The 25,388-nt window shown below is 46.6% G+C and overlaps 1 protein-coding gene across 1 annotated transcript in view; it reads right to left on the reverse strand.

Moving 5' to 3' along the window:
- The window catches only part of CACNA1A (calcium voltage-gated channel subunit alpha1 A), a 266,456-nt gene that overhangs the window by 106,231 nt on the left and 134,837 nt on the right, over positions 1-25,388 (reverse strand). Inside the window, exons 21-26 of the mRNA XM_066593712.1 lie at positions 13,320-13,461; positions 12,119-12,248; positions 11,005-11,064; positions 9,991-10,097; positions 1,707-1,718; positions 865-964 (exon numbers count right to left, since the gene is read on the reverse strand). Of these exons, the coding sequence (XP_066449809.1) occupies positions 865-964; positions 1,707-1,718; positions 9,991-10,097; positions 11,005-11,064; positions 12,119-12,248; positions 13,320-13,461 (551 nt within the window). The remainder of the gene's footprint in view (positions 1-864; positions 965-1,706; positions 1,719-9,990; positions 10,098-11,004; positions 11,065-12,118; positions 12,249-13,319; positions 13,462-25,388) is intronic.

Here is a 25,388-nt window from a genome sequence, read left to right on the forward strand (position 1 = left end):
ACACCGGTGTTGTATTTGGCTCCAATCTGCTTGACTGCAGTCCAGCACCTGTTATTTAGAACTATTCTTGACATCCTCCTCTGACCCCTTTGTTGACAAGTTGTTTACGATCGCACAATCTCCTTTCACTAGATGGTTTCCTTGATTACCCCATTCTCAATATACTCTCCACACTGTTACATGAGAAAACCCCACACGGTCGGCAGTGAAATCCTGGTCATGGTTAGTCTAGCACCGATGACCGGCCTCGTTGGAAGTCGCTCAGATTGCTGGATTTTCCCATCTAATGTGAATTCATACTGAAACTGATCTACAGAAAACTGGTCATGTGATTTTATGCTGCACTCCGGGGTCACGAGGATCGTTTCCATAGTGTCTAATAAAGTGACTGTTCAGTGTATATAGGTTCACTTTGCTTGACTATTTAAACTAAATATTTTGGTATTTTCCTGGCGGTCCTCTCCTCAGGGGTCCCACAGGAAATGGAGGCTCTGGGTAATTGACCCATTTGCCATCCCCAAATGTTGGCCTAGATTTAATCTACCCTCATCCTATATACTAAGATAAGAAATGATAGAGATGTCTAGGAGCTACTCAACAGCTCTCCTCCACCTCCAGGCTGTGTATTGGTGTAAGGGTAATTTAGATGATATGAGTAATAATGAGTACTTATACCAAGAAACATGATATCTGTGGTGACAGGCTCAGCATTTACACGGAAGACAACCCTCTATACTCTTACCTTCATTGTCAGTATAATGAGGCTTCAGGCTGAATGGCCCATTAATTAAAAAAAACTACTTTCACATAATTATTTAAGCCTATGATGGAGAGACCTCGTGACAAGTCACACACACTACTAACCTTTAGTTTGGGCAGTCGCTTAATGGTTTTCAGAGGTCTCAAAACTCGGAGAACACGCAGAGATTTGATGGTGCTAATGTCCTTTCCTTTACTTCCACCTCTGTTGTGAGACCGAAAAAGAAAGAGAAAACGAGAAGAAGAGAAAGAGGAAGAGGCAGAAGTAGTCAGGAGGAGGATGTTAGGTAGAAAGATAGTGAAGAAAGAAGAGGTTCACCAAGAAAGGAGAATTAACATTACACAAAAAGGAAGAAAATAAAGAAGAAAGGCTCAGACGTTGAGGAAGAAGCGAGAGACAGAGATGGGCATGGGACATGAGCGTGCATGGTAGAAAAATGAAACGTAGTCGGAAACATGCAGGCAGACCAGATACAAATATCAAAGAGTGGAAATATTAGATTGAACAGAGATATTAAAGATAAGAAATTCAGATAGAAAGGAAAGAAGAGAAAAAGAAAAATAATAGAGAACTGTTAGTGGCGCTGGGTACTCAAACTCCTTGGTGCTTACATGTCAATTGCCCTGGAGAATTCACCATCTGTATTGATATCACACTTTCCCTTTGAGACTTGCACTTATAGTACTAAATGAAATGCAGAAATCCCTAAGTATCACAGTTATGGGAGCTCTTACAGTTGCGCATCGTCCTTACTAGCACACTATATGTTCAGTATCTGATATCATCAGCTGTCACGGGACTATTGGGCGCCAGTCAGAATGCACTCAGGGACTAGTTGTGCTAGAATATCTATATAATGTAGGGCCTACACTGTGAGGTGGAGATGTGTGGGCAAAAGTGGTGAAGAAGACAGAGAAGAGAAAGATAGAGGACAAATGAACATTACCGCTGGTTACTCCTAAAGGAGGCAGCCGGTGTAGGAAGAGAGGGAATTAATCACACACATATGAAGACATAGACAAGACACAATAAACACCTTCAAAAACAACAAGTAATTGATTCCAATGGCTATGGCCATTCACTTCCAGCCATTGCCAATTTTTTCGCATGCTCTTCTAACCCAGATCTCTGGTGGTGAGTTACAATGTGGCATGCATATAGTGTAAAAATCGCTCTAAAACAATAAGAAAAAGGATGCAGATACTCAGACTGATCATCAGAGAAAACTCTTTTAGGTCAGCTTCACACAGTAAAGATTTAGCATTTTATCATTTAACTAAAACAAGGAATAGATACAAAAAGCGAGAACTCTAAAGGCCCATTTACACACAAAGATAATCATTCAAAAGATAGGTTTTGAGTGATTGTTTTGCATAAACTGCCAATGGACACTAATGTCCATTAGCAGCTTATCACCTTCATTTGCATGTAAATGCGCCTATGAGACCTGTATGCAGAGAACAGCAGGTGGTCTGTTCTCTGCTTTCAGCTCCTTTGTTCTGCCACGGGGCTGCAAGCTAAATATAATGTAATCAGCACTCCCAGGGAGAATACAGGACCATGGACAGCAACCACAGCATGCGGTCTGTGTTATCTTCTTTTCAGCTGAATGATTGATTTTATGCTCTCCTAAAAATCAACGTTCACCCGAAAAGTGAAAGATGGGAGTATTTATGCACAACGATTATCGCTCAAACAATGGCTTTTGAGCAAATTGTGAGCAGTTGAAGAAACATCACCTGAGGTGGTGCTTGGTGGAACCTGATTAAGACCCCAAGGAGGGTTGGAATGCATTGTACTGTATTGCACTGTATACCGCTATATGGTTCAATAAATACATTTTGGACACATCTCCTCCTAGCATGCAGTTCCACCAAACTGCATCCTGTGTGATGTTTTTCCAGCCATCAAAATATACCATCCAATGGGTTTGAGGTGTTCTGGACAACATCTCCCCATTTGCATCATGGCCTGATGCTGGTGGCATCAGAAAACCGTTATACCAACAGAACATCTGGCGTTTATTGGAGTTGTGCCCTAAGTTGCACAACTCCATAAGGTGAGGTTTTACATATCATCCATACATTTTTTCTATCTTTTTTGCTACATTTAGATCTGCACCCTTGTCTCACACTCTTTTAGGGTCCAAGAATATACAAAGTCTTTTCTGTTGTCACCTTTCTGTCATACTGAACCAGTCTGACAATCTTCCTCTGACATCTCTTATTATCGAGGGGTACTGATTGGAAACCAATTTACAAAACCCCTGCAATGGAAATCTGAGCTGATAGAAGCAAGTCTCTTATTTGGGACCTCCATCATTTAGCCACAGTGAAGCATCTCTCTATCTTTGGAAGACCCGCCACGCCTGTTCCTCTTACATCTGCCAATGGCCGCATTTGACAAACACCAATCAAGATGACCAGTGCACTTTACCTGGCCTTTTACACATGCCATGTAAGGAGGGGTGAATGGTCATTTATACGGTTATCCATCCCCCATTCTCTTTCATCGCTGTCAGCGGCACATCCACACAGGAAGATTACAGCTGGAAACTGTGGATTCTTCTGGATGCACAAAAGATGCGATCAACCAATGAATGAGCATTTGTTCATTCATTTTCTGATAACTGCCTTGATTACACAGGGCAATGATCGGTGAAAGAGTGTTAGAATGAATTCTCATTCACGGTCATTCGCCCTTGTAAAAGGGCATTTACAAAGACAGCTCATTAATTTACTGTAATGCAGAATGGTGGCTCAGTGGTTAGCACTGTTGTTTTGGGGTCCTGGGCTAAAATCCAACCAAGGGCAACATCTGCAAGTTGTCCCTATGTTTGTTTGCATTTCCTCCAGGTACGCTGGTACTCTCTACAGCACTGCGGTATCTGTTGGTGCTATAGAAATAAAATACTGTGGAATTGTACACTGGCAGACAGGTTTCGCTGTGGGTTATGACCGGTCGCTGGGAATCCAAGAACTTTTTCTCCAGCCTATTGTTAGGGGACTCTTCTAAAACAGGGACTTCTGGGACAGTCAGCAGGTTCTGAGGTTTCAGCTATATGACTGTCAAATCAGGAGCTCAAAAATATGTAAGTCAGAACCTATCCCGGATTATCACCTGCTGTTTACTGGCCTCAGATCTTGTTGCTTGTATGCTTTATAGCTCAGCAACACTAAGGGCTAATGCCCACGGACGGATTTCTGTTGCGTTTCACGCGGCAGAAATCTGTGACGTTATCCCCCAACTACTAGGTTCTATTGAACCTAATAGCTCAGCCGTCCGTCACGCAATACTTCTGCTGTGAGTACAGTGGCAGTATCGCGTCAACGTCCACTGCCGGCCGCATCGTCGTCCACTGCTGGCACGTCATGCGCTGTACTGCACATGCATGCTGGTTCACCAGAGGAGACTGGCGCAGCGGATCCAGAGAGGTGAGTATGGGGTCTTTGGGTGGCCCCAGTGACAGACTCCACTGCAATGTTCCGCTAACGGAGTCCGCCATGGCCGTGGTCCTGAGGCAGATGTGTGATTACAGTGTCTACATGAGTCTAAGGTAGTCCAAGACACACCCCCTGTCTCATCACTGGTTCACACTGCTACTTCCTTCCCCTGCAACTCTGCCTCCTCTTATGGGCTGCCATGCATAGACACAAGTCTATCAGAGGCTCACCGGGTGTCAGTGCATGGAGAGTGGATTTCTATGACAGCAAGGAAAGAATGATTATAAACTACTGATTATAAGCTAGTGAAAAAATAAGATTATGAGATAAGTACTACACGTAGGCTGAGGCAAATGAGCATTAGTATGGTCGAGTCTGGAGGGTTAATTCAAGGAGCAGGTGGACCCTAGAAAGTGTCCACTGAGTATTAATTCAGAATCCAAATACTGATACATGCACTGTACGATCACTGCATTAGGGGCACCTGCTCGATAACTGGTTGTTCCACTTTTTTTGATGATCACGGCTTTCAGACATCGGGGGAACAGATTCTACAAGATAGTGAACATCCTTTATACACAACCGACCCCATGCCCACTGCAGCAGCTCCATTCATCAGTGAACATTTTGAGGATAAGAATCATAGAGTTGGAAGGGACCTCCAGGGTCATCGGGTCCAACTCCCTGTTAAATGCAGGATCACTAAATCATCCCTGACAGATGTCTGTCCAGCCTCTGTTTGAAGACTTCCATTGAAGGAGAATTCACAACCTCCCATGGCAACCTGTTCTACTCATTCATCACCCTCACTGTCTAATATCTAATCTGTGTCTCCTACCTTTCAGTTTCATCGCATTGCTTCTAGTCTTTCCTTGTACAGATGAGAATAGGGCTGATCCCTCTGCACTGTGACAGTCCTTCAGATATTCGTAGACAGCTATTGAAGGCATATTTACACTGGACGAATGTTGGACAAACAATGCCCGACACTCATCCCCGCATATAATAGCTCCCGTGCTGTGTTACACAGGAGCGAGTATCACTGGCTTGCTCACAGAGTGGCCAGCAGGGATGTGGGACAGCTGGAGGAGATTTCTCTCCTCGCTCTTCCCCACCCCTCTACATTTCCCTTTAAGCAGCGGCTGTTCAGTACTTAACGGCTGCTGTTTACGTTGAATGGCTGCTGTTTACAGTGAATGATCATCGTTCAGGATTTTGAGCAGCTTAGATAAGTGTCTCCTTGTCTAGATCATTTATAAACATATTAAACAACACTGGGCCCAAGACAGAACCTTGTGGTACCTAACTTAAGACATTCTACCACTTGGATATGTAACCATTTATGACCCCTTTTTGAGTACAATCACTCAGCCGGTTGTGAATCCACCTAACAGTTGCCTTGTCAATCCAATATTTGGCCTTTTTTTCAATAATGATGGTATGAGATACTTTGTCAAATGCTCAGGTGAGTTTGGGGGCAAAATCTGTGTGGAGAATTCATTGTGGTGATTTATCCTGCTGAGAGATGATACTGGGGTCAGGGAAGACTTCCTGAAAATTTAGGTGAAGATGGTTTACTAACAGGTCCCAGTGGTGTTCACCATTCAAGTATTGTGGTATGATGACAAACGGTCCTAGGTCATGCCAGGAAAGTGCTCCCCAGACGGTGACACCGCCAACACCAGCCTGTTGAATCCTAGCAGCGCACCTATCGGATATGGCTTCATGCTGTTTACGCCATATGCAAACCCAGCTGTCATATGTCTCAGCAGGAAACAGGACTTGTAATTCCAGGTGACCTTCTGCTATGTGTCCAAGGTCCATTGACATATTTCCTGGACCCACGCCAGGCATAGTTGACGTTGACATGGGGTTATCAGGGGCACCTTTGTGGGTCTTCAGCTATTAAACCCCAGCCGACACAAGGTACAGCACATAACTATTGTGGAAATTTGTCCAATTTTTCCACTGTTATACTACTCAGTCAGTTGGTGAAATACTAGACGTACCACCCGATGCTCGCCTCTAGGATCAACTACATGTGGGTGATCTTCTGTCGGATGTCTGTCAACCAGTCTTGGTACATTCTTGATACCGCGGTTTGGAGACAGCCAACAAGTGTGACAGTTTCAGAAATACCTGCACCTCACATCCGGGCACTAACAATCTGCCCGCGGTCAAAGTCACTCAAGTCACGACATTTATTTGTGACTCCCAAATGTTTGCTGCTACTGCACGGAGGAGAGGTCAGCGCATTATCTGAGAGCAGACTGTGACTTGGCCATCACGTACCGCACTACTGATCTTAAGGTGTCACGCGCCAGCTGTTCCTAATGCAGTAATCGTTCAGTGCAAGTCATATATACAATGAATTTACTTTAATTCACTTGTGATTATGTTAGTGAGGGCCCGTAGTCCACGATGTTTGTAGAACTGTGAGGAGGAGGCAACAGATGGCACCAGAAAAAACTGTGCATCCCCAGCAGAGTCGTTCTTCATCTTACTATTATTACATGTTCTCCTTTGGATGGCTATATATATACATATCATGTCAATTACAGCAAATATTTGAACATAAATAATCATGATAATTATCAAAACAGAGAAAATAATCAGAAAATAAGTATTTTGGCAAGGAGCCAGATAGTCACAAGTCAGTGAATGCATACTGCCGCTACGCAATCTAAATTAGCAAGAGACTGAATTAGATGTGATCTCCTTCCTGGAGGATGTGCTTCACTGGAGTCATTGTATTGTAATCAGTGCACATTGTTTAAGGAGGATCTCAGCTCATCCTCCCACTACTGTGAATGGAATAAGGAGAAGTGACAGGATATTGGCAAACATGGCCTTCCTCTGCTGAGGTTTTGAGACATGACCCAAGTCTTCTTGTATTTCAGTGCTGGGCATTTCTTAAGGTGTCCATACACATTAGATGAATGTGCTGAACCTGTCGATTTCAGCTTGACCAGCCACCTTCTAATGTGTATGGTGCCGACTCTTCCCCGATCGCTGGTGTTGGGGAGAAGAAGTGTTGGGCAGGTTGAATTTCAACATGTCTGATCCTTTGTTTTTGAGGGAGATAGGCCGCTGACAGTGGTGTCTGGTGGTGCCTTATTTCCCTCTTCCTATTGAGAACACGCTTGAGTGAATCAAAATACATGTATATGGGGGGGTCAAAAAGAATGTCTGTCTTAGCTGACAACTACCTAAGGTGCAAGACTAGATTTTATTTTACAGTAGAGCCTATATAGAGCCTATACCATATATTAATATGGAGCCTCCTGGTTAATAGTTAGGCCACTTTTTATCCCTTAATTGGAGGAACCAGCACCTGTGACCAACCCAGCTGTTAACATTGTGATGCCCGCAGAGAGAGACTTATTCCACCTATGTGAAATTGCCCTGGGGCCAAACTCTAGTACGACCACTCTTCATGGTATCACAGCAGCTACAAGGACTGCTTCTATGGTACATATACCTTTACCTGCAAGACGTTAGCCATATAACGTAACATAATTCACTGACAAGACCATTTTACTGGGGTTAGTAGAAGATTTGCTTTTGTTCTTATCCCAGCTTGACTATGTGGCTGAAACATTGCCTTTTATAATGAGACAGAAAAAGTTTTATTGAAGCCCTGGTACTTTGAACTATGTTTACTTTTTTGGTTTAGTAAAGGAAAAGCCATCAATTGTAGATTTCAGTGGGTTTACCACCAAGTGCCCCCACTGATCTGCCGTTTGGTAGGTCACGGTACTTGTGCATGGAGTTGATTTCTGCAGGACGGTCCCATTTAATTCAATAGGAACTTTGCCTGTAAAACCAAACCTGACCACTGCAGTGGAAACGTAACTGTCTGCTTCCTGCACAAATCAGCTCAGAGGTACAAGCACACCAGCTTAAGGCCCTTTAAACGCAAAGATAATCTTTCAAATAGACTTAGCAATCTATTTGCATAGTGATAATGTCCATTAACACTTTATCATCTTCATTTGCATGTAAAATGAGCTCTACGAGTTGTTTGCAGAGCCCAGCGTGTGTTTAAACACACTCCCAGCTGTGTAAACAACTACTGACACATTCCATTGTTCTCCTCGCAGCTGTCGGCACATTCCATTGTTCTCCTCACAGCTAGTATAAACATACCACGGGGAGAACAGCATGCAGTCTGTTAAAAAAGAGCAGTGAAATGCATTCAAATAGAATGTATTTGCTCAGTCTTTCAGTGGCTGAACAATGGATTTTAAGTGAACTTAAATCCATTATTTAAATGAAAAAAGCCCATGTTTTAATGTAATGATTATCGCTCATTTTCGTCCGTTTGGATGACTTTTGAGCGATAATCGTTGCATGTAAAAGGGCCTTTGGTGAACAGCTGATGGTGGGCTCTTGAGCAGGAATCCCCCACCAATCTACTATTAATGAACTATTAAATCTGGACAACCCCTATGTAATGTATAAACTGACACTTTGGTGTTACCAATTGGGGCCTCAGGGGTGCTTTCACACAGGTGATTTGCGCACGTTTTCTGCATTGAGAGATGCATAGAACCCATTATTTACAATGAGTCTATTTACCTGAGCAATGTTTATCTCACAGCAATGCTGCAAGATAGACAAATTGCAACATGTGTTATTTTTGGGGGCGATCTCACCCATTATTGTCTATGGGAGGGAAAAACAATCACATTGCACACATACGTTTTCCTGCAGTGTGATGTGTTTTTTTTATTTTTCCCATTGAAATAGCATGCATTTTTCATGTATGTAAAAATCACATGTATAGCGATGCTTTTCTCGCACTCGCATAGAAAGTCGCATGTTTAAGAGTTCAAATTTGGTTCAAGTTTCTTGGTCCAATATTGAATTCGCCTGTGTTAATCCAGTCTAACACCAATAGCACTGAGAAGGTACAGGTCCATAAAATGAAGAATCTGTCTCAAAATGGCCGCTAGATACAAAATGGAGCATAATAAGTTGTAAATAAGCTTGTGTGTTGTAAAACAATAATTAAAGCAGAAATAACTTTAGAGCATGACATTCGGTGCAATGTCTAATGAGTTTTTTCCATTCATCCGAGTACGCACGCCTTAAGCGGAGTGAGCTGTATATCTGCCGCGGCTCAACTCTACGTATCTGTGGGAACTAATAACTATAAATGATATAGTTTTTGGCCTCCTTGATGCATCCAGGTACACACTAATTTGGAACCCAAGGCCTGAAAGGTTAATGTGACCGGTCATGTGTAACGGTCCTTAACAGCACTATCAGCACTGATTGGACAAAGGGGAATAGTTACAGCCAGGAGGAACAACAGAGGAACAGCACAACACAGAGTCATGAGAAAAGATGCTCCAGAATTGTTACTTCATGGGGAATACAAGGATTAATTAAAACAGTCATGTCATGGGCGGTAGCAGGTCCTCTTTAAATGAGTCAATTACAATTAGAGCAATGATGACACCTGTCAGATAATGATCCGGTCTGATGGATTCAATCATTCTAACTATTTACACAAGGCAGTTATCTCTATAAATAAAGGGTTTTTTTGCATGCTCAGTTTTTGTCGCAATTGTCAGGAATTTCGGAAAATCTCTGCAAAAACTATGGCATGGTTAAACCCAAATATTGTCAGTCACCCTGCGTCTTCTACCAAAATCCACAATTACCGGGAAATCATCCTCACCAGAAGAGGACGCTGCATGCTGGTTATTTTAGATGCAGCTACATAGATGGAGAACTCTCCACAATGTTAATGAGACCTGAAGGAGATTTGTTACTTACGAGAATGCAAAAGCCACCAGAGCACCACAAACGACAATGAAATCCAGAATATTCCACAGATCTCTGAAGTACGCTCCCTGGTGCAGGATGAGGCCCAGATCCACCATCTAAGCAGAACAGGAGGAGATGAAATCCTTGTAAGAATGAATACATATGTGCCTAATGGGAGCCTCGGCCCATATCCCCATGGACTACTACACCTGACACAACCTCACATATGACTACACCACACCATGCTTAATACATTGCAAACGTATGGAAGGCTGGAAATAGACATATGTCCATCCAGTTCAGCCTATTATCCTGCAATGTTGATCCAGAAGAAGCACTCAACAGTCGTCCTGTGTAAAAGGGCCCTAACACAATACTGTAATTTACAGTACACAATTTGCTTGTAGCCTGTATCCATGGAAACACATAGGGTTGCATAAGAGCTGGAGACACAAAATGGTAGAATATTTTTGATATAGATTTTTTGCAAAGTTACTGTAACGTTTCCCTAAAAAGTGCATTACCCTTCCCACGTCCGCAGAAAAGAGCAATGGGGAGCCAGACAGGTATCTGAGGCACTGAATATTTCTCAAGACTTCAAGTATAAACAAGAAGTACGTGGGGGAACAAAAAAGGGATGTATATTTTTCTCTATTTTACACCTAAGTTCTGCCCCCTCCCATTGCAAACAGTGGCGGGGGGTAGAGAGGGGGCGGGAGCTCAGTGCACTGCTCCCGGCCCGCCTCCTCCCCCCCGCAGAGAGAGACAGCGTATATTGGCCGGGCATGAAAACCCAACCGATATACGCAGGTCGGAATAAGCCCTTTCTGCCCCTCTATTTTTTAACCATCAAACTCCCTTCAAGCGCCACTTTTGTCTTTGTCCAGGACTGCAGCTCAGCCCGGTTCCTAAGAAGTCCTAAGCATCCCCAAATAACTGGGAAGTGTTTGTGAGGCACACTGTTTTCTAGCCATGGTCTGCTCCTTGTAATACTTCACCCATCATCAGCGCCTTAGCTCATACCTTAATAACCATTTCAAAGGTGAAGACACCAGTGAAGACATAGTCAAAATAACGTAGGACCTGTGGAGAGAGAAAACACAAAAAAGGCAATCACAAAAAGGCTTGAAAATCTGTGTGTACAAATACAAAGCAAGTCTTATAAGTATATATATACCCACTATAAAAGTGCTATTTATACATACCACGTTCTGCTTCATCTGTCCCACTGGGACCAATGTTCCCATTATTTCAATCAGCCTCCACTCTCCTCCCTCCATCCCCTCCTCTCTTGTTCACCCCCCTTCCCCCTGCGGGAACTGTCCGCCGTGTATAAAGAGAGAGGAACTGCAAAGTAAGCATGGCTGCAGGAGGGCGGGTGTGATTAACGGGCTGTCAGCGCAACTCACACTGGGCCCACAATGCAGCACCATCTTCCTGCGCCGCTTAACTCCTCTTGCGCAGAGCAACATTTCCAACTGTACGTGTCGGGTTTTTACCCAAGTCACAATCTGACATATATTCGGCCACCTTGTAATTAGATGTAATGCTATATATTGTAATTGCAATCTCCTGGAATATATTTGACATGGTGCAACAGTTACCGTAGCAAAGGGGTAGAGAAAAAACCTGCCCTTCTATACCTCTTCTCTGGGCAGGTTGTGTCCGGCATCACAAAGGTCTTCAGCTACTGTGGTTCCCTGTTTCCATTACTGATATTGGAGGAAGACTGAAGACGTTTCTGAGCCTTATACTTCTCTTACAGCAACAGTTGTCAGGAGACCCTAGTGTTTCCGTAGGATATGTCAATGTACTAATGTGTATGGGGTAGCCCAACAGTCCTTCTACAGTAGACACCAAGGGGCAGAAGGATCAGGCATGTTGGATTGCAACATGTCTGATCCTCTGTTACTCCAGCAGACAAGTGCTAGATGTGTTTAGCGCTGGCTTACTTCTCTATTGAAATAGACATGCACAATCGCTTGATCCGAGTGTGGAAGTTTAGGGGTATTCAGGAGCTGTCGCCAGCTTAAGCCATTTCTCCCTTTTTTCCTGAAAGTCCCCGGGAGGCTTTTTCACACATTATATACAATACACAGGTATGAGGACTGCAAGTGTTTCAGAAGGTGTCACCCACATTGTTTCGAGTGGCTTCAGGGTACACGGGGTCCTCCGCTGCAAGGGCTATACTGCTCATGGCAATGACTAGTAGGATGCACATCTCAAAGTATCGCAGGGTGACAATGTAGTGACACAATCGACGGAGACTGAAATAAAAATAAGAAACAAGGTGTAAAACAAGTCCTCAAGAAGAAACAAGTCACTAGTATTGCAAGGATGAACATCCCATGCCCACGAAAAGCAAGTATTCCTGCAAAAGGACCTTCACATGACATACACTGAATGGCCCCTTAATTAGAGCCTCCTGCACTCTTAATATTGGAGCTTCCCTGTATGGAAATTAGACCTGTGACCTCGGAGTGCAGCATAAAGTCACGTGACAAGTTTTCCACGGATCAGTTTCCATGTGAATCCACATTAAATGCGAAAATCCAGCGATCTGAATGACTTCTAATGAGGCGCAGTCATCAGTGCTAGAGTAGCTGGGGCCAGGATTTCACTGCCAACCTTGTGAAGTTTTCTTGTGCAGTGCTGTAGAGAGTATACAGAGAAGGTCATGATAGAGGAAAAATATCCAATGGAAAAGGATCCTGCGGACGGAAACAACTCGTTACCGAAAGGGGTCAGAGGCGGATGTGAAGAATTATTTTGAACAGGTGATGCACACTCAGAAAACAGCTGCATACACCGCCGGTGCTCCAACTAACCTCCAAGTGCCCAGCTTGCTGTTCCTTAGCACAGATGGGCTATAACAGCAGACGACCAGTTCCAGTGTGTCTAAGAAAACTAGAAAAGTCAGACTCCAGCGAGCAAAAGAGCACAAAACTTGTATCACTGAGCAGTAAAGACAGATTTCTGTTGCCCTGTGCTAATGGGAGGTCAGAATTTTGCACAAGCAGCATAAATCGATGATCCCTTCCTGTCAGCTGGTGAGAACATGTCAGGATCTCCATCTAATCTGCGGCAACTACGAGAAGCTTCCCGTCCGCAGGGGCCAATAATCCTGCAGAACGTTTTCATCACTTAGAATCTACACCATGACGAATTGCTGCGGTTCTGAAGGCCAAAGGAGTCCAACGCGTCACTACATGGGGGTCTCTAATAAAGTGGCCATTCAGTGTAGGTGAAGCCATGTTTTAGGGTTAACACTACAAGACGATGTACTGATAAAAGTACAAAGGGGGATCTAAAGGATGGAACAGAAGTGGTTCACTCACGGATTAGTAGTGGATAAGATAAACATGGAGCTGTATGGGGGCATTGGTTTAGGCCCCTTCCCATCATCTTCATCCTCTTCTTCCTCCTCTTTCTTCTCATCCTCTTTGTGAGGTAGAGGAGACACAGCCATCGTCTTGTTCACTATGGGTAGACAAAGACATAGAAGATATTATAGACAGTCCAGAAAATCAAAGCGAAAGATACAAACAGCTTCTTTTAGAATGTCACCTAGGGTCCTCTTATACGGGCCAGGAATCAGCCTGTTATAATGAGCGCCGAACAACAAATAGCAGGTCGATCAGCGCTGCAGCGCATCTCCCCGTTTACACTGGGAGCAATGCCGCCGACCAGCAATCATTTTTACATCGGCATCAAAAATCCAAATAGCTGGCAAACAAGTGTTGGCTTGTTCATCGGCTGATCAACAGCGTAATTAGATGGGCCAATGATCAGACGAAGAAGCGTTTGTCAATCGGCCCATGTAAAGGGCCACACATCACTTTACTTTCTTATTATATTTCTACAATGGTTACACTATATCCTGCACAGAAAATGATTCGGAGTAACCTCGCTCCCTAGGAAAGGAGAAATATGCACTACAGATATTGCTTGTTGCTGGCAAGTATCTACTAGGTACACTTAATCTTGGGAAACCACTGCATGTTTGTGGGAGAAAAGCAGGGCCGACTTTAGGTGTATGTGGGCAGTTGGGTGATACTCCACCTAGTGTTCCATCGTCTATCTTGATCATTAAGAATTGCTTGGTGCTGATTCTTGAAGGATCAGGGTAATACGCACATTACATGGAGATCAATATGAAGTCTTACTTAATGCATATGTTTTACGCTTGAGCATCAGTTTACAGCTAAAAATAATCTCCATACAGTACTGTGCAAAACTTTTAGGCAGATACATAAGATTGCGAAAAAAGAATGTTTTTAAAAATAGAAATTTAAAGGGGTTTTCCAGGCACTGCCCGCTGACTGTGCCGAGATACACAGGGGTTGGAGTGGAAGCCGCTCCTCCAACCCTTGTGTTGTGGCCAGTATTTGTAATTGCAGTTTTTTTTGCTGGAGAGTGCTACAATAATGAGTGTCTGTAGCAGTAAATCATGGTGTAGAATAGTACAATAATGAGTGTCTGCAGGCAGCAGTGAAGCATGGTGGAGAGCGGTACAATAATGAGTGTCTGCAGGCAACAGTGAAGCATGGTGGTTGAGTGGTACAGTAATGAGTGTCTGCAGGCAGCAGTGAAGCATGGTGTAGAGTGGTACAATACGGAGTGTCTGCAGGCAGCAGTGAAGCATGGTGAAGAGCAGTACAATAATGAGTGTCTGCAGGCAGCAGTGAAGCATGGTGCAGAGCGGTACAATACTAAGTGTCTGCAGGCAGCAGTGAAGCATGGTAGAGAGCAGTACAATAATGAGTGCCTACAGGCAGCAGTGAAGCATGGTGGAGAGCGGTACAATAATGAGTGTCTGCAGGCAACAGTGAAGCATGGTGGTTGAGTGGTACAGTAATGAGTGTCTGCAGGCAGCAGTGAAGCATGGTGTAGAGTGGTACAATACGGAGTGTCTGCAGGCAGCAGTGAAGCATGGTGGAGAGCAGTACAATAATGAGTGTCTGCAGGCAGCTGTGAAGCATGATCGAGAGCGGTACAATACGGAGTGTCTGCAGGCAGCAGTGAAGCATGGTGGAGAGCAGTACATTAGTGAGTGTCTGCAGCCAAAGTGGAGTTGGAGATTTTGTCAGGATTAATGGTTTCCTCAATGCTGGGAAATACAGGTAGATACTTATGCATCATAGAATACCATTATAGAGGCATCTATTTTGCAGCAGAACAACAACCCCAAACATCCAGCCCATGTCATTAAGAACTATCTTGAGTGTAAAGAACAAGGAGTCCTGTAAGTGATGATATGACTGTTACTGTTGTATTATGTCTCCACTGAAAGTATGGGTGGAGACCTACAAAGTGACAGTGAATGGCCTAGTTTACGCCCCAAGCTGTTATTGGCTTTCGTGGAAGTCAGTTAGGTGTGAGGGCAGCGAGGATCCGGACCTTCCCAGCATACTGGCTTGCTCGGCATCTTTGTCCCCTGGCTGGAGGAGCTGTCCAAGTAGCAGCAGGAGGAGCTGTGGCAGCATCAGTGAAGGAACAGCTGTAATAATTAGGAGGCCGAGGACTTTCAGCAGCTACAGCAGCAGGTTGAGTGGGGTAGGGATTTCCAGGGCGTGGGGAGGATAACTACCAGAATAACATGCAGTAGTCTGGGCAGCAACAGGACTGCTGAGCATGGTGCTGTAAGCGTCACCTGCCCCTTTCTTCTATGTCAACTCGGCTAAGGCATGTCTCCACCCATACTTCCGGTGGAGACATAATACAACAGAACTGATATGACCCCACTGAGCCCTGATCTCATCATCATGGAGTCTGTCTGGGATTACATGAAAATACAGAAAGATTTGAGCAAGCAGACATCCAGAAGATCTGTGCTAAGATGTCTGGAACAACCTCCCTGCAAAAACTTTCCTTCAAAAACTTTGTGCAAGTGTACCTAGAAGAACTGATGCCGTTTTGTAGGCAAAGCCTGTTCACACCAAATATGGATTTGATTTACATTTCTTTTGTTCATTCACTTTGCATTTTATTAATTGATAAGATCTATTAACACTTCTATTTTTGGAAGCATTCTAAAGCCCCATTTACATAGGACGATTATCACTCAAAATTCGCTCAAACGATATCTTTTGAGCGATAATCAATGTGTGTAAATGCTACCATCGTTTGCTTTTCGTCCGAAGGATGATTTTATGTTGAGTTGAAAATCCAGTGTTCGGCAGCAGAGCTAATTACAGGGACTGCATGCTGTGATTCTCCACGGGAGCACTGATTACATTGTACTTAGCTGCAGTCCCACTGCAGAACAAAGGGGCTGTATGCAGATAACAGAACACCTGCTGTTCTCTGCACACAGCTCAGGGAGGCTCATTTACATGCAAATGGAACTAATAAGCTACTAATGGGCATTAGTGCCCATTAGCAGCTTATGCAAAATGATCGCTCAAACTGTCATTCTCCCTATCTTTTGAACTAATTTTGAGCGATCATCTTTGCGTGTAAATGAGGCTTTACTTTGCAGCATTTTTTCCACAAATGCCTAAAACTTTTGCACAGTACTGTATGTTAGATTTTATCACCCAGTCACATCCAGAGCTGCAATCAAAATGTAGCTGGTTGTTGCTTGAAATCAGCTCCATATTGTCAAAGACCTCCCTAACAACTTACCTGAGTTCCCATAAGTACCGTAAGCAGCAAACTGCCTAAAAAAAACTATGAAATGCAATTTATCAAGATATCCTTAAAGTAGCAGGGCCTATTGCTAGATATGGGCAGGTTGACCTAAGAATGGCTTTGCACAGGATGTCCATCGTCTAAAGAGTCGCTCAGTAAGATGAATGTAAGCGACGGTGGTTCCGAGCAAAGCTGAACAAGTGAACAACAATCCGTCTCTGTAGAAGCGCACAAACAGTCGGTCGCACTCTTCAGCTGATAGCTGTCATGTAAAGCCACCCTAAGAAGCCAGAAGAATTGTGAATCCGTCTGTACATGTGAATGAAGTATAAGACCGGGGACGATTAAAATAGCAACTTCATTGTTTGCCATGGGACGCTGCTCCACTTTTCGTTAAACTATATACAGTTGCAAGAAAAAGTAAGTGAACCCTTTGTCTTTACCTGGATTTCTGCATTGATTACTAATAAAATGTGGTCTGATTGTTATCTGAGTCACAACTGTAGACAAACACGATCCAACCATGTTTAATTAGTAATAAATGCAGTAGGGTTTCACTTTCTACAACACAACATATAGTCCAAGAAGGTGATCTGGGGCTAGACATGAAATGTGCTACATACATAGACATGAACTACAGATCCACATCTGCACGACTGCTACCCTGTCCCAGTTTTATTATCCCACCCACTGCGCTCCGCTTGAGCTCTGATTGATGATTGACAGCTCTGTCCCTCCTCCACACTGGGATGTTTGACTGGCAGCTCTCTCTCTTCCTGTGTTGCTAATTTTGGGAGAATGACCTGATTTGGGTAACATTTGTATGGTTCAATTCATCTTATGTTCTAACCTTCACTGTGAGATTTCTCCTGTCCTGTGCTATTTTATCTCTGGCTACTTCAAGAAATGCTCCTCGCTTATTCTCACATCTTGATTGTTTAAGACAGACTTTAAAGAGAAGCTGTCAGCTAATAGGAGCCCATAAACTAATGTTATGTGCACATAGAAGAAGGGGCACTAAGTCAGAGGATGTGATTTTTATATATACCTTCCTCCCAGTTTCCTCGCTGCGCGCCTACAATACCACAAACTAGTCCTCTCTGTATGGGCTTGTGCTCAAGGAGGGCGCTGCATGCAAAGAGTGAGTGCTATGTTTGGTGTTGTGGTATTAACAGAGGCGCTCTGTTGGGTCTTATGCTCCCATATCCCATGGAAGTTAAAGGGGTTGTCCCGCGGCAGCAAGTGGGTCTATACACTTCTGTATGGCCATATTAATGCACTTTGTAATGTACATTGTGCATTAATTATGAGCCATACAGAAGTTATCAAAAGTTATTCACTTACCTGTTCCGTTGCTAGCGTCCTCGTCTCCATGGTTGCCATCTAATTTTCGCCGTCTAATGGCCAAATTAGACGCGCTTGCGCAGTCCGGGTCTTCTTATCTTCTCAATGGGGCTCCGTGTAGCTCTGTGTAGCTCCGCCCCGTCACGTGCCGATTCCAGCCAATCAGGAGGCTGGAATCGGCAATGGACCGCACAGAAGCCCTGCGGTCCACGGAGGGGGAAGATGCCGGCGGCCATCTTCACCGGGTAAGTAAGAAGTCACCGGAGCGCGGGGATTCAGGTAAGCGCTGTCCGGTGTTCTTTTTTAACCCCTGCATCGGGGTTGTCTCGCGCCGAACGGGGGGGGGGGGGGTGTTGAAAAAAAAACAAAACCCGTTTCGGCGCGGGACAACCCCTTTAAAGAACGCTGCGCTGACCTGCGGGATATGCGAGTGGCGCCTCCTGCATTGAATGTGCTTTTCTTCCGGAGTCTGTTTGCACGGACAATTCTAGCCAGATGCCACCGGTCACAATCCACTGTGGGTGGTAATGCATCTATGACATTTTCCTAGTACACGTGATACTATGGATTGATGAATACTTCAAGGAATGTTAAATGCATTCAGAAATTGAATGTCCCATCCGTTTGGCACCCACTTTCATGCCATGTTCGACTCTGATAATTGACGTCACCTTGCCATGGACAAGCGGTCAGCATTCAGTGTCGCTCACAAGATAATACCTCACAACTTATACAGGTGTGGGCCTTCCCAGGCAAGGTAATACCGCTTCATAATCAATTCACATACTGCTATCCCAGTATTAGTGTTAGTTGTAGAATTGGATTATTAGGCAGAGCAGAGGAGCACATTTTTCTTGCTGTGGTGCTTGCCACACAGTAATGGTATGACGAACTACCATCACCACTACGTGTGACTATGGCTGAAGGGAATAAAGGGTTTATGCTTACTTGTAATATAACAGAGGGGCGCCTCTTACGTCTCATTGCAGCCTTAGTACACTCTATATGTCCTTTTGCTTAGAGCAGAGATTACAAATCTCCTCCAGTTGGCGGTGGCTTATGTTTGGAGCAGTTTAGCACCTGAAGACCATATGCATACCGTGATTTAGGGCTATAATCATAGTGTCAGTCATTTACAACCCAGCGTATTATTTTATGCCTTCTATTTTAAAGCACAAAACGAAAATAGATTCCTTCTCTGAAGAGCAATGTAACGCTGTGTACAATTACTGTGGAATATTTACTATGCCTCAAATGTGCATAGCTGGCGAAAAGAAGCTCAGTGCTCCTGGTTCTCTGCACTAATTAGCCTCATATATCAAAAAAGTAAGGGGACATTAAGACTGCCTGTGTTCACATGAGTGCATAAAAGAGAGGGGATCATGGAAGCAAAAGTTTAAATACACCTCCCCCTCCCCCACACACACATTTTATCAAGTTTAACAAACATGGTGCTGAGGATCAAGCAGGAGTTTCCCAGCAGTTTGCATACCGGTTTCGGCACATGGTACTGGTGTATCTTGTCTCCACCGAAAAATGGGTGGAGACCTGGGATTGTGGTGTGGGAGGAATAGGGTACGCCCACAGCTGCTCATTGGCTGGGGCTGTGGCATACCCCCTAGCTCCAATCGGCTACCCCGGCGACCTCCCTACAATGTCCACAGCTGTAAATCTGTTGCTGGCGGCCTCCCTGCAATAGGGAATGCCATCCCTGCGCCACAGAAGGCGGCCCTGGTGTCTGCCAGCGCCCGGCAACCGGAAGCACAGAGCGCTGGGGAAACAGTAATGGAGCGCCGGCGCCTGCAGAACACACTGACAGCAGGCGGGGAAAGGCGAAAGGACAGAGACGGCCAACTGTGAGGGAGCGTGCATACATTAAATGGGACGGCGCAGGGAGACACACTGACAGCGGAGCCACCAGGGCACACGCGGCAGACTGCCGACAGCAGGCTAGGGAGCACAGCCACGGGACCACGGAGCACAGCCAGCGGGTGAGGATGGGAGCACGCATACGTTTCATGGGATGGCGCAGGGGGACACACTGACAGCGGGAACGCCAGGGCACAGCGACGGACTGCCGACAGCAGCCCAGAAACACAGCCAACGGGTGAGGATTACAGGCAGTAGTGTGGTGTGGGGGGCCACAGTAGCAGACTGACAGGGGAGATGCCAGCGGGAGAGATTCACTGCAGCTCAGTTTAAGCAGGGTCACCATGCCAGAAAGCAGGGTCTGAGGGGTGAGTAAAACAAGGCAGGAGGGGAGATCATGGCCAACCATTTTCTTGCGCAGCCAATCAAATTGGGGGCGTTACTTGGGGTGTGCATCTTGTCTCCACCCATTCTTCTGGTGGAGACAAGATACAACAAAACCTCAGCACACTAAGATATAGACCTCTGATCAGCTTCAGTGGGTAATAGGGTCATAAGTCATTTGTGTCCCACCTTGGGCCACGATAAATCTAGTTTGGGCTGAGCAGATCTCTCTGAAATAGACATGGGGCAATGTGGCCGTTCCTGTTTATCGTGAATAACTGACAGGCATCAGGCATCTTCAATGCTGGGTTCAACTTTATTTTAACAGTGCAACAAGCACAACAGATTCAAGGCCGTATAGATGTCAACTACAAGTGAAGTCCCGTCACTCAGTCGCAAGAGTCCTTCCTCCCTTATCCAGGGAAGCAATAAGCAAACATAGGCAACAGACTGTTATTGTACTAGTACTTCACAGCCTGACCTTATTTATGATAATTCTCGATGTTAATCAACTCATAGAGCAGATTTAGGAGACTAAACAGGCTACAGCGATCTCAGAATCATAAGGATGCTCCATTAACCAGCTTCAGCCCATGGGGCTTTGCAATCATCCCATGTGCGCCAATAGGGCTCACTGTAGTTTTACTACCCCTCCCCTCTCATAGAGAAAGCCTGTGAGTCCTGCTTCCCCTGCTCACTCATAGAGAAAGCCTGTGAGCTATGCTTCCCCTGCCCACTCATAGAGAAAGCCTGTGAGCTCTGCTTCCCCTGCCCACTCATAGAGAAAGCCTGTGAGTCTTGCTTTCCCTGGCCACTCATAGAGAAAGCCTGTGAGCTATGCTTCCCCTGCCCACTCATAGAGAAAGCCTGTGAGTCTTGCTTCCCCTGGTCACTCATAGAGAAAGCCTGTGAGCTCTGCTTCCCCTGTCCACCCATAGAGAAAGCCAGTGAGCCCTGCTTTCCCCTGCCTATTCATAGACAAATCCTGTGAGTCCTGCTCCCCTTGCCCACTCATAGAGAAAGCCTGTGAGTCCTTCTTCACCTGCCCACCCATAGAGAAGGCCTGTGAGCCCTGCTTTCCCTGCCCATTCATAGAGAAAGCCTGTGAGCCCTGCTTCCCCTGCCCACTCATAGAGAAAGCCTGTGAGTCTTGCTTCCCCTGCCCACTCATAGAGGAAGCCTGTGAGTCTTGCTTCCCCTGGCCACTCATAGAGAAAGTCTGTGAGCCCTGCTTCCCCTGCTGATTCATAGAGAAAGCCTGTAAACCCTGCTTCCCCTGCCCATTCATAGAGAAAGCCTGTGAGCCCTGCTTCCCTTGCCCACTCATAGAGAAAGCCTGTGAGCCCTGCTTCCCCTGCCCACTCATAGACAAAACCTGTGAGCCCTGCTCCCCTGGCCACTCATAGATAAAGCCTGTGAGCCCTGCTTCCCCTACCCACTCATAGAGGAAGCCTGTGAGTCTTGCTCCCCCCCCCACACTCATTGAGAAAGGCTGTGAGTCCTGCTTCCCCTGGCCACTCATAGAGAAAGCCTGTGAGTCTTGCTTCCCCTCCCCACTCACAGAGAAAGCCTGTGAGCCCTGCTTCCCTTGCCCACTCATAGAGAAAGCCTGTGAGCCCTGCTTCCCCTGCCCACTCATAGACAAAACCTGTGAGCCCTGCTCCCCTGGCCACTCATAGATAAAGCCTGTGAGCCCTGCTTCCCCTGCCCACTCATAGAGAAAGCCTGTGAGCTATGCTTCCCCTGCCCACTCATAGAGGAAGCATGTGAGTCTTGCTTCCCCCCCCCCCCCCCCCACTCATTGAGAAAGGCTGTGAGTCCTGCTTCCCCTGGCCACTCATAGAGAAAGCCTGTGAGTCTTGCTTCCCCTGGCCACTCATAGAGAAAGCCTGTGAGTCTTGCTTCCCCTCCCCACTCACAGAGAAAGCCTGTGAGCCCTGCTTCCCCTCCCCACTCATAGATAAAGCCTGTGAGCCCTGCTTCTCCTGGCCACTCATAGAGAAAGCCTGTGAGCCCTGCTTTCCCTCCCCACTCATAGAGAAAGGCTGTGAGTCCTGCTTCCCCTGGCCACTCATAGAGAAAGGCTGTGAGTCCTGCTTCCCCTGCCCACTCATAGAGAAAGCCTGTGAGTCCTGCTTCCCCTGCCCACTCATAGAGAAAGTCTGTGAGCCCTGCTTCCCCTGCTGATTCATAGAGAAAGCCTGTAAACCCTGCTTCCCCTGCCCATTCATAGAGAAAGCCTTTGAGCCCTGCTTCCCCTCCCCACTCATAGAAAAAGGCTGTGAGCCCTGCTTCCCCTGCCCACTCATAGATAAAGTCTGTGAGCCCTGCTTTCCCTGGCCACTCATAGATAAAGTCTGTGAGCCCTGCTTTCCCTGGCCACTCATAGAGAAAGCCTGTGAGTCTTGCTTCCCCTGGCCACTCATAGAGAAAGCCTGTGAGCTCTGCTTCCCCTGCCCACTTATAGAGAAAGCCTTTGAGTCTTGCTTCCCCTGGCCACTCATAGAGAAAGCCTGTGAGCTCTGCTTTCCCCTGCCCACTCATAGAGAAAGCCTGTGAGCCCTGATTCCCTTGCCTATTCATAGACAAATCCTGTGAGCCCTGCTTCCCCTGACTATGCATAGAGAAAGCCTATGAGTCTGTCTTCCCCCGTCCACTCATAGCGGGAGCCTGTGAGTCCTGCTTCCCTTGGCCACTTAAAGAGAAAGCCTGTGAGCCCTGCTTCCCCTGCCCATTCATAGAAAAAGCCTGTGAGCCCTGCTTCCCCTGACTAGTCATAGAGAAAGCCTATGAGTCTGTCTACCCCCCGTCCACTCACCCCGAAAGCCTGTGAGTCCTGCTTACCCCGCCCACTCATAGAGAAAGCCTGTGAGCCCTACTTCCCCCACCCAATCATAGAGAAAACCTGTGAGCCCTGCTTCCCCTGCCCATTCATAGAGAAAACCTGTGAGTCCTGCTTCCCCTGCCCACTCATAGAGAAAGCCTGTGAGCCCTGCTCCCCCTGCCCACTCATAGAGAAAGCCTGTGAGTCCTGCTTCCCCTGCCCACTCATAGAGAAAGCCTGTGAGCCCTGCTCCCCCTGCCCACTCATAGAGAAAGCCTGTGAGCCCTGCTTCCCTTGCCCACTCATAGAGAAAGCCTGTGAGTCCTGCTTCCCCTGCCCACTCATAGAGAAAGCCTGTGAGTCCTGCTTCCCTTGCCCACTCATAGAGAAAGCCTGTGAGTCCTGCTTCCCCTGCCCACTCATAGAGAAAGCCTGTGAGTCCTGCTTCCCCTGCCCACTCATAGAGAAAGCCTGTGAGCCCTGCTCCCCCTGCGCACTCATAGAGGAAGCCTGTGAGTCCTGCTTCCGCTGCTCGCTTATAGAGAAAGCCTGTGAGTCCTATCTTCCCCTGCCCACTATACGACAAACCCTGTGAGCCCTACTTCCCCTATGTAGTCATAGAGAAAGCCTGTGATTTCTGCTGCCCTTGCCGACTCAGAGAGATTCTGTGTCTTGCTTCCCTGGCACATTCATGAAGAAAGCTAGGTGTTTGACAGCAGGAACACCCCTGTCACACCCCTAGCTCCCGAGTGGGTTTAGGCTTAAAGGTGCTAGCAGCAGCGTGTGCGTTAATTTTTGCCGGCACTGCAGGCTTAGGATCAGGGTTAGTTTTCTTTTAGGCTTACATTATGAGCTGTAAATGCTGCCATGTTCCAGCGGTAACATGGCAGCATTTATACCTAATAACGTAAGAAGAAAACTAACCCTTACCCTAAGGCCTCATGCCCACGGGGAAAATCAGGCCCGCCGCGGATTCTTCATGCAGAATCCCGCAGCGGGTCCCTCCTTTCCTGCGGACATGAGGCCTAAAAATAAGAATTTACTTACCTGTCTGTACGCTGCGGATCTGCCCTCCGTCGCGGCCGGATCTTCCTTCTTCGGCCCGCGGATGTGCCTGGTACACCGGTAGCGTGCCGCTCGCATGCGCCGTGCACTCTTCCAGAGAGCTGGAATTCAGCTGCGGGTGTGCCGCAGATCCGGACGCCTTCCATAGGCTTCAATAGAAGCCTGAGGGAGCCTCCCCCGCGGGAGACCCGCACTAAAATGGAGCATGCTGCGGGTGTTTTCCGCGCCTCAGGGGAAAATGACACCCGCAGGTATTTAATTACCTGCGGGTGTCCAATGCATCCCTATGGGGTGCAGCTCACACGTGCGGGTGACCCGCTGCGGATCTGTCCCCGTGGACATGAGGCCTAAGCCTCCAGGGCCGACACAAAGGAGTGCACATGCTGCACCTCTCACTGTTCCCGGAGCTCCCGGCTGGCGTGTCACTGCTCCTCACCCCTTGCACCATAGCTGTGCTCGGTGCCGCGGCGCTTCTCTGTTATGGCTCCCGGACGGTCAGCAATTCACAGCTCCGTCCCGTCTGCTGGCACATTGGTACGTGGCGGCCGGCGGCTGTCTGCTGTACTGTGGCTGCCGCCGCTCTGCTCCCGGACGCCCGGTACCCCGCTCACCCCTCCGCCACCTCAGTGGTGCGTGCCGGCCACCGGCTCCGTTGCAGGCGCCGCCTCTCTGCTCCCTGACGCCTGGTACCCTGCTGACACTTGGTGTGGATGTGCTGCCACCGCAGACACTCCTGGTGCCGCAGTCGTGAAGATGGCACTTCGGCTATGAAACATGTCCCCAGCCAATCACAAGCTAGGGGCATGGCCTTTTTTGACACTGCGGTATTATGTCACCTCCCCTAACTTCCGGTGGCAACATAATACAATAATACCGAAAGCTTGTGAGTCCTGCTATCTGTGCACACACAATGCTGTTTGATATCTCTCCCCATAAACAAACTGATATAGGAATAGCTTTCATTCATTGCATGAGTGGTTGAAGCAGTACTCACAGGCTTTTTGTATGAGTGGGTGGAGAAGCAGGACTCTCAGGCTTGGTCTGAGTCTTAGCAACAGTTAGCGTGGGTGCTACAGATTTTGGTGTGGATCTGCAGCAGATTTCACCCTTTTAATTGAATACAAATCGAAGGGGTGAAATCTGCTGTTGCTCTGCACCAAACTCCGAGACAAGATCTGCAGCAAATCAGCAATTTGTAAACCCTTATGCTGGGTTCACACGACAACGAAATCTCACGGAATATCCACTGCGGGACCGCACGGAAATGCCACAAGATTCACGCAGCGGA

The sequence above is a fragment of the Eleutherodactylus coqui genome, chromosome 2 (genome assembly GCF_035609145.1).
Source record: "Eleutherodactylus coqui strain aEleCoq1 chromosome 2, aEleCoq1.hap1, whole genome shotgun sequence".
Taxonomy (NCBI): Eukaryota; Metazoa; Chordata; class Amphibia; order Anura; family Eleutherodactylidae; genus Eleutherodactylus; species Eleutherodactylus coqui.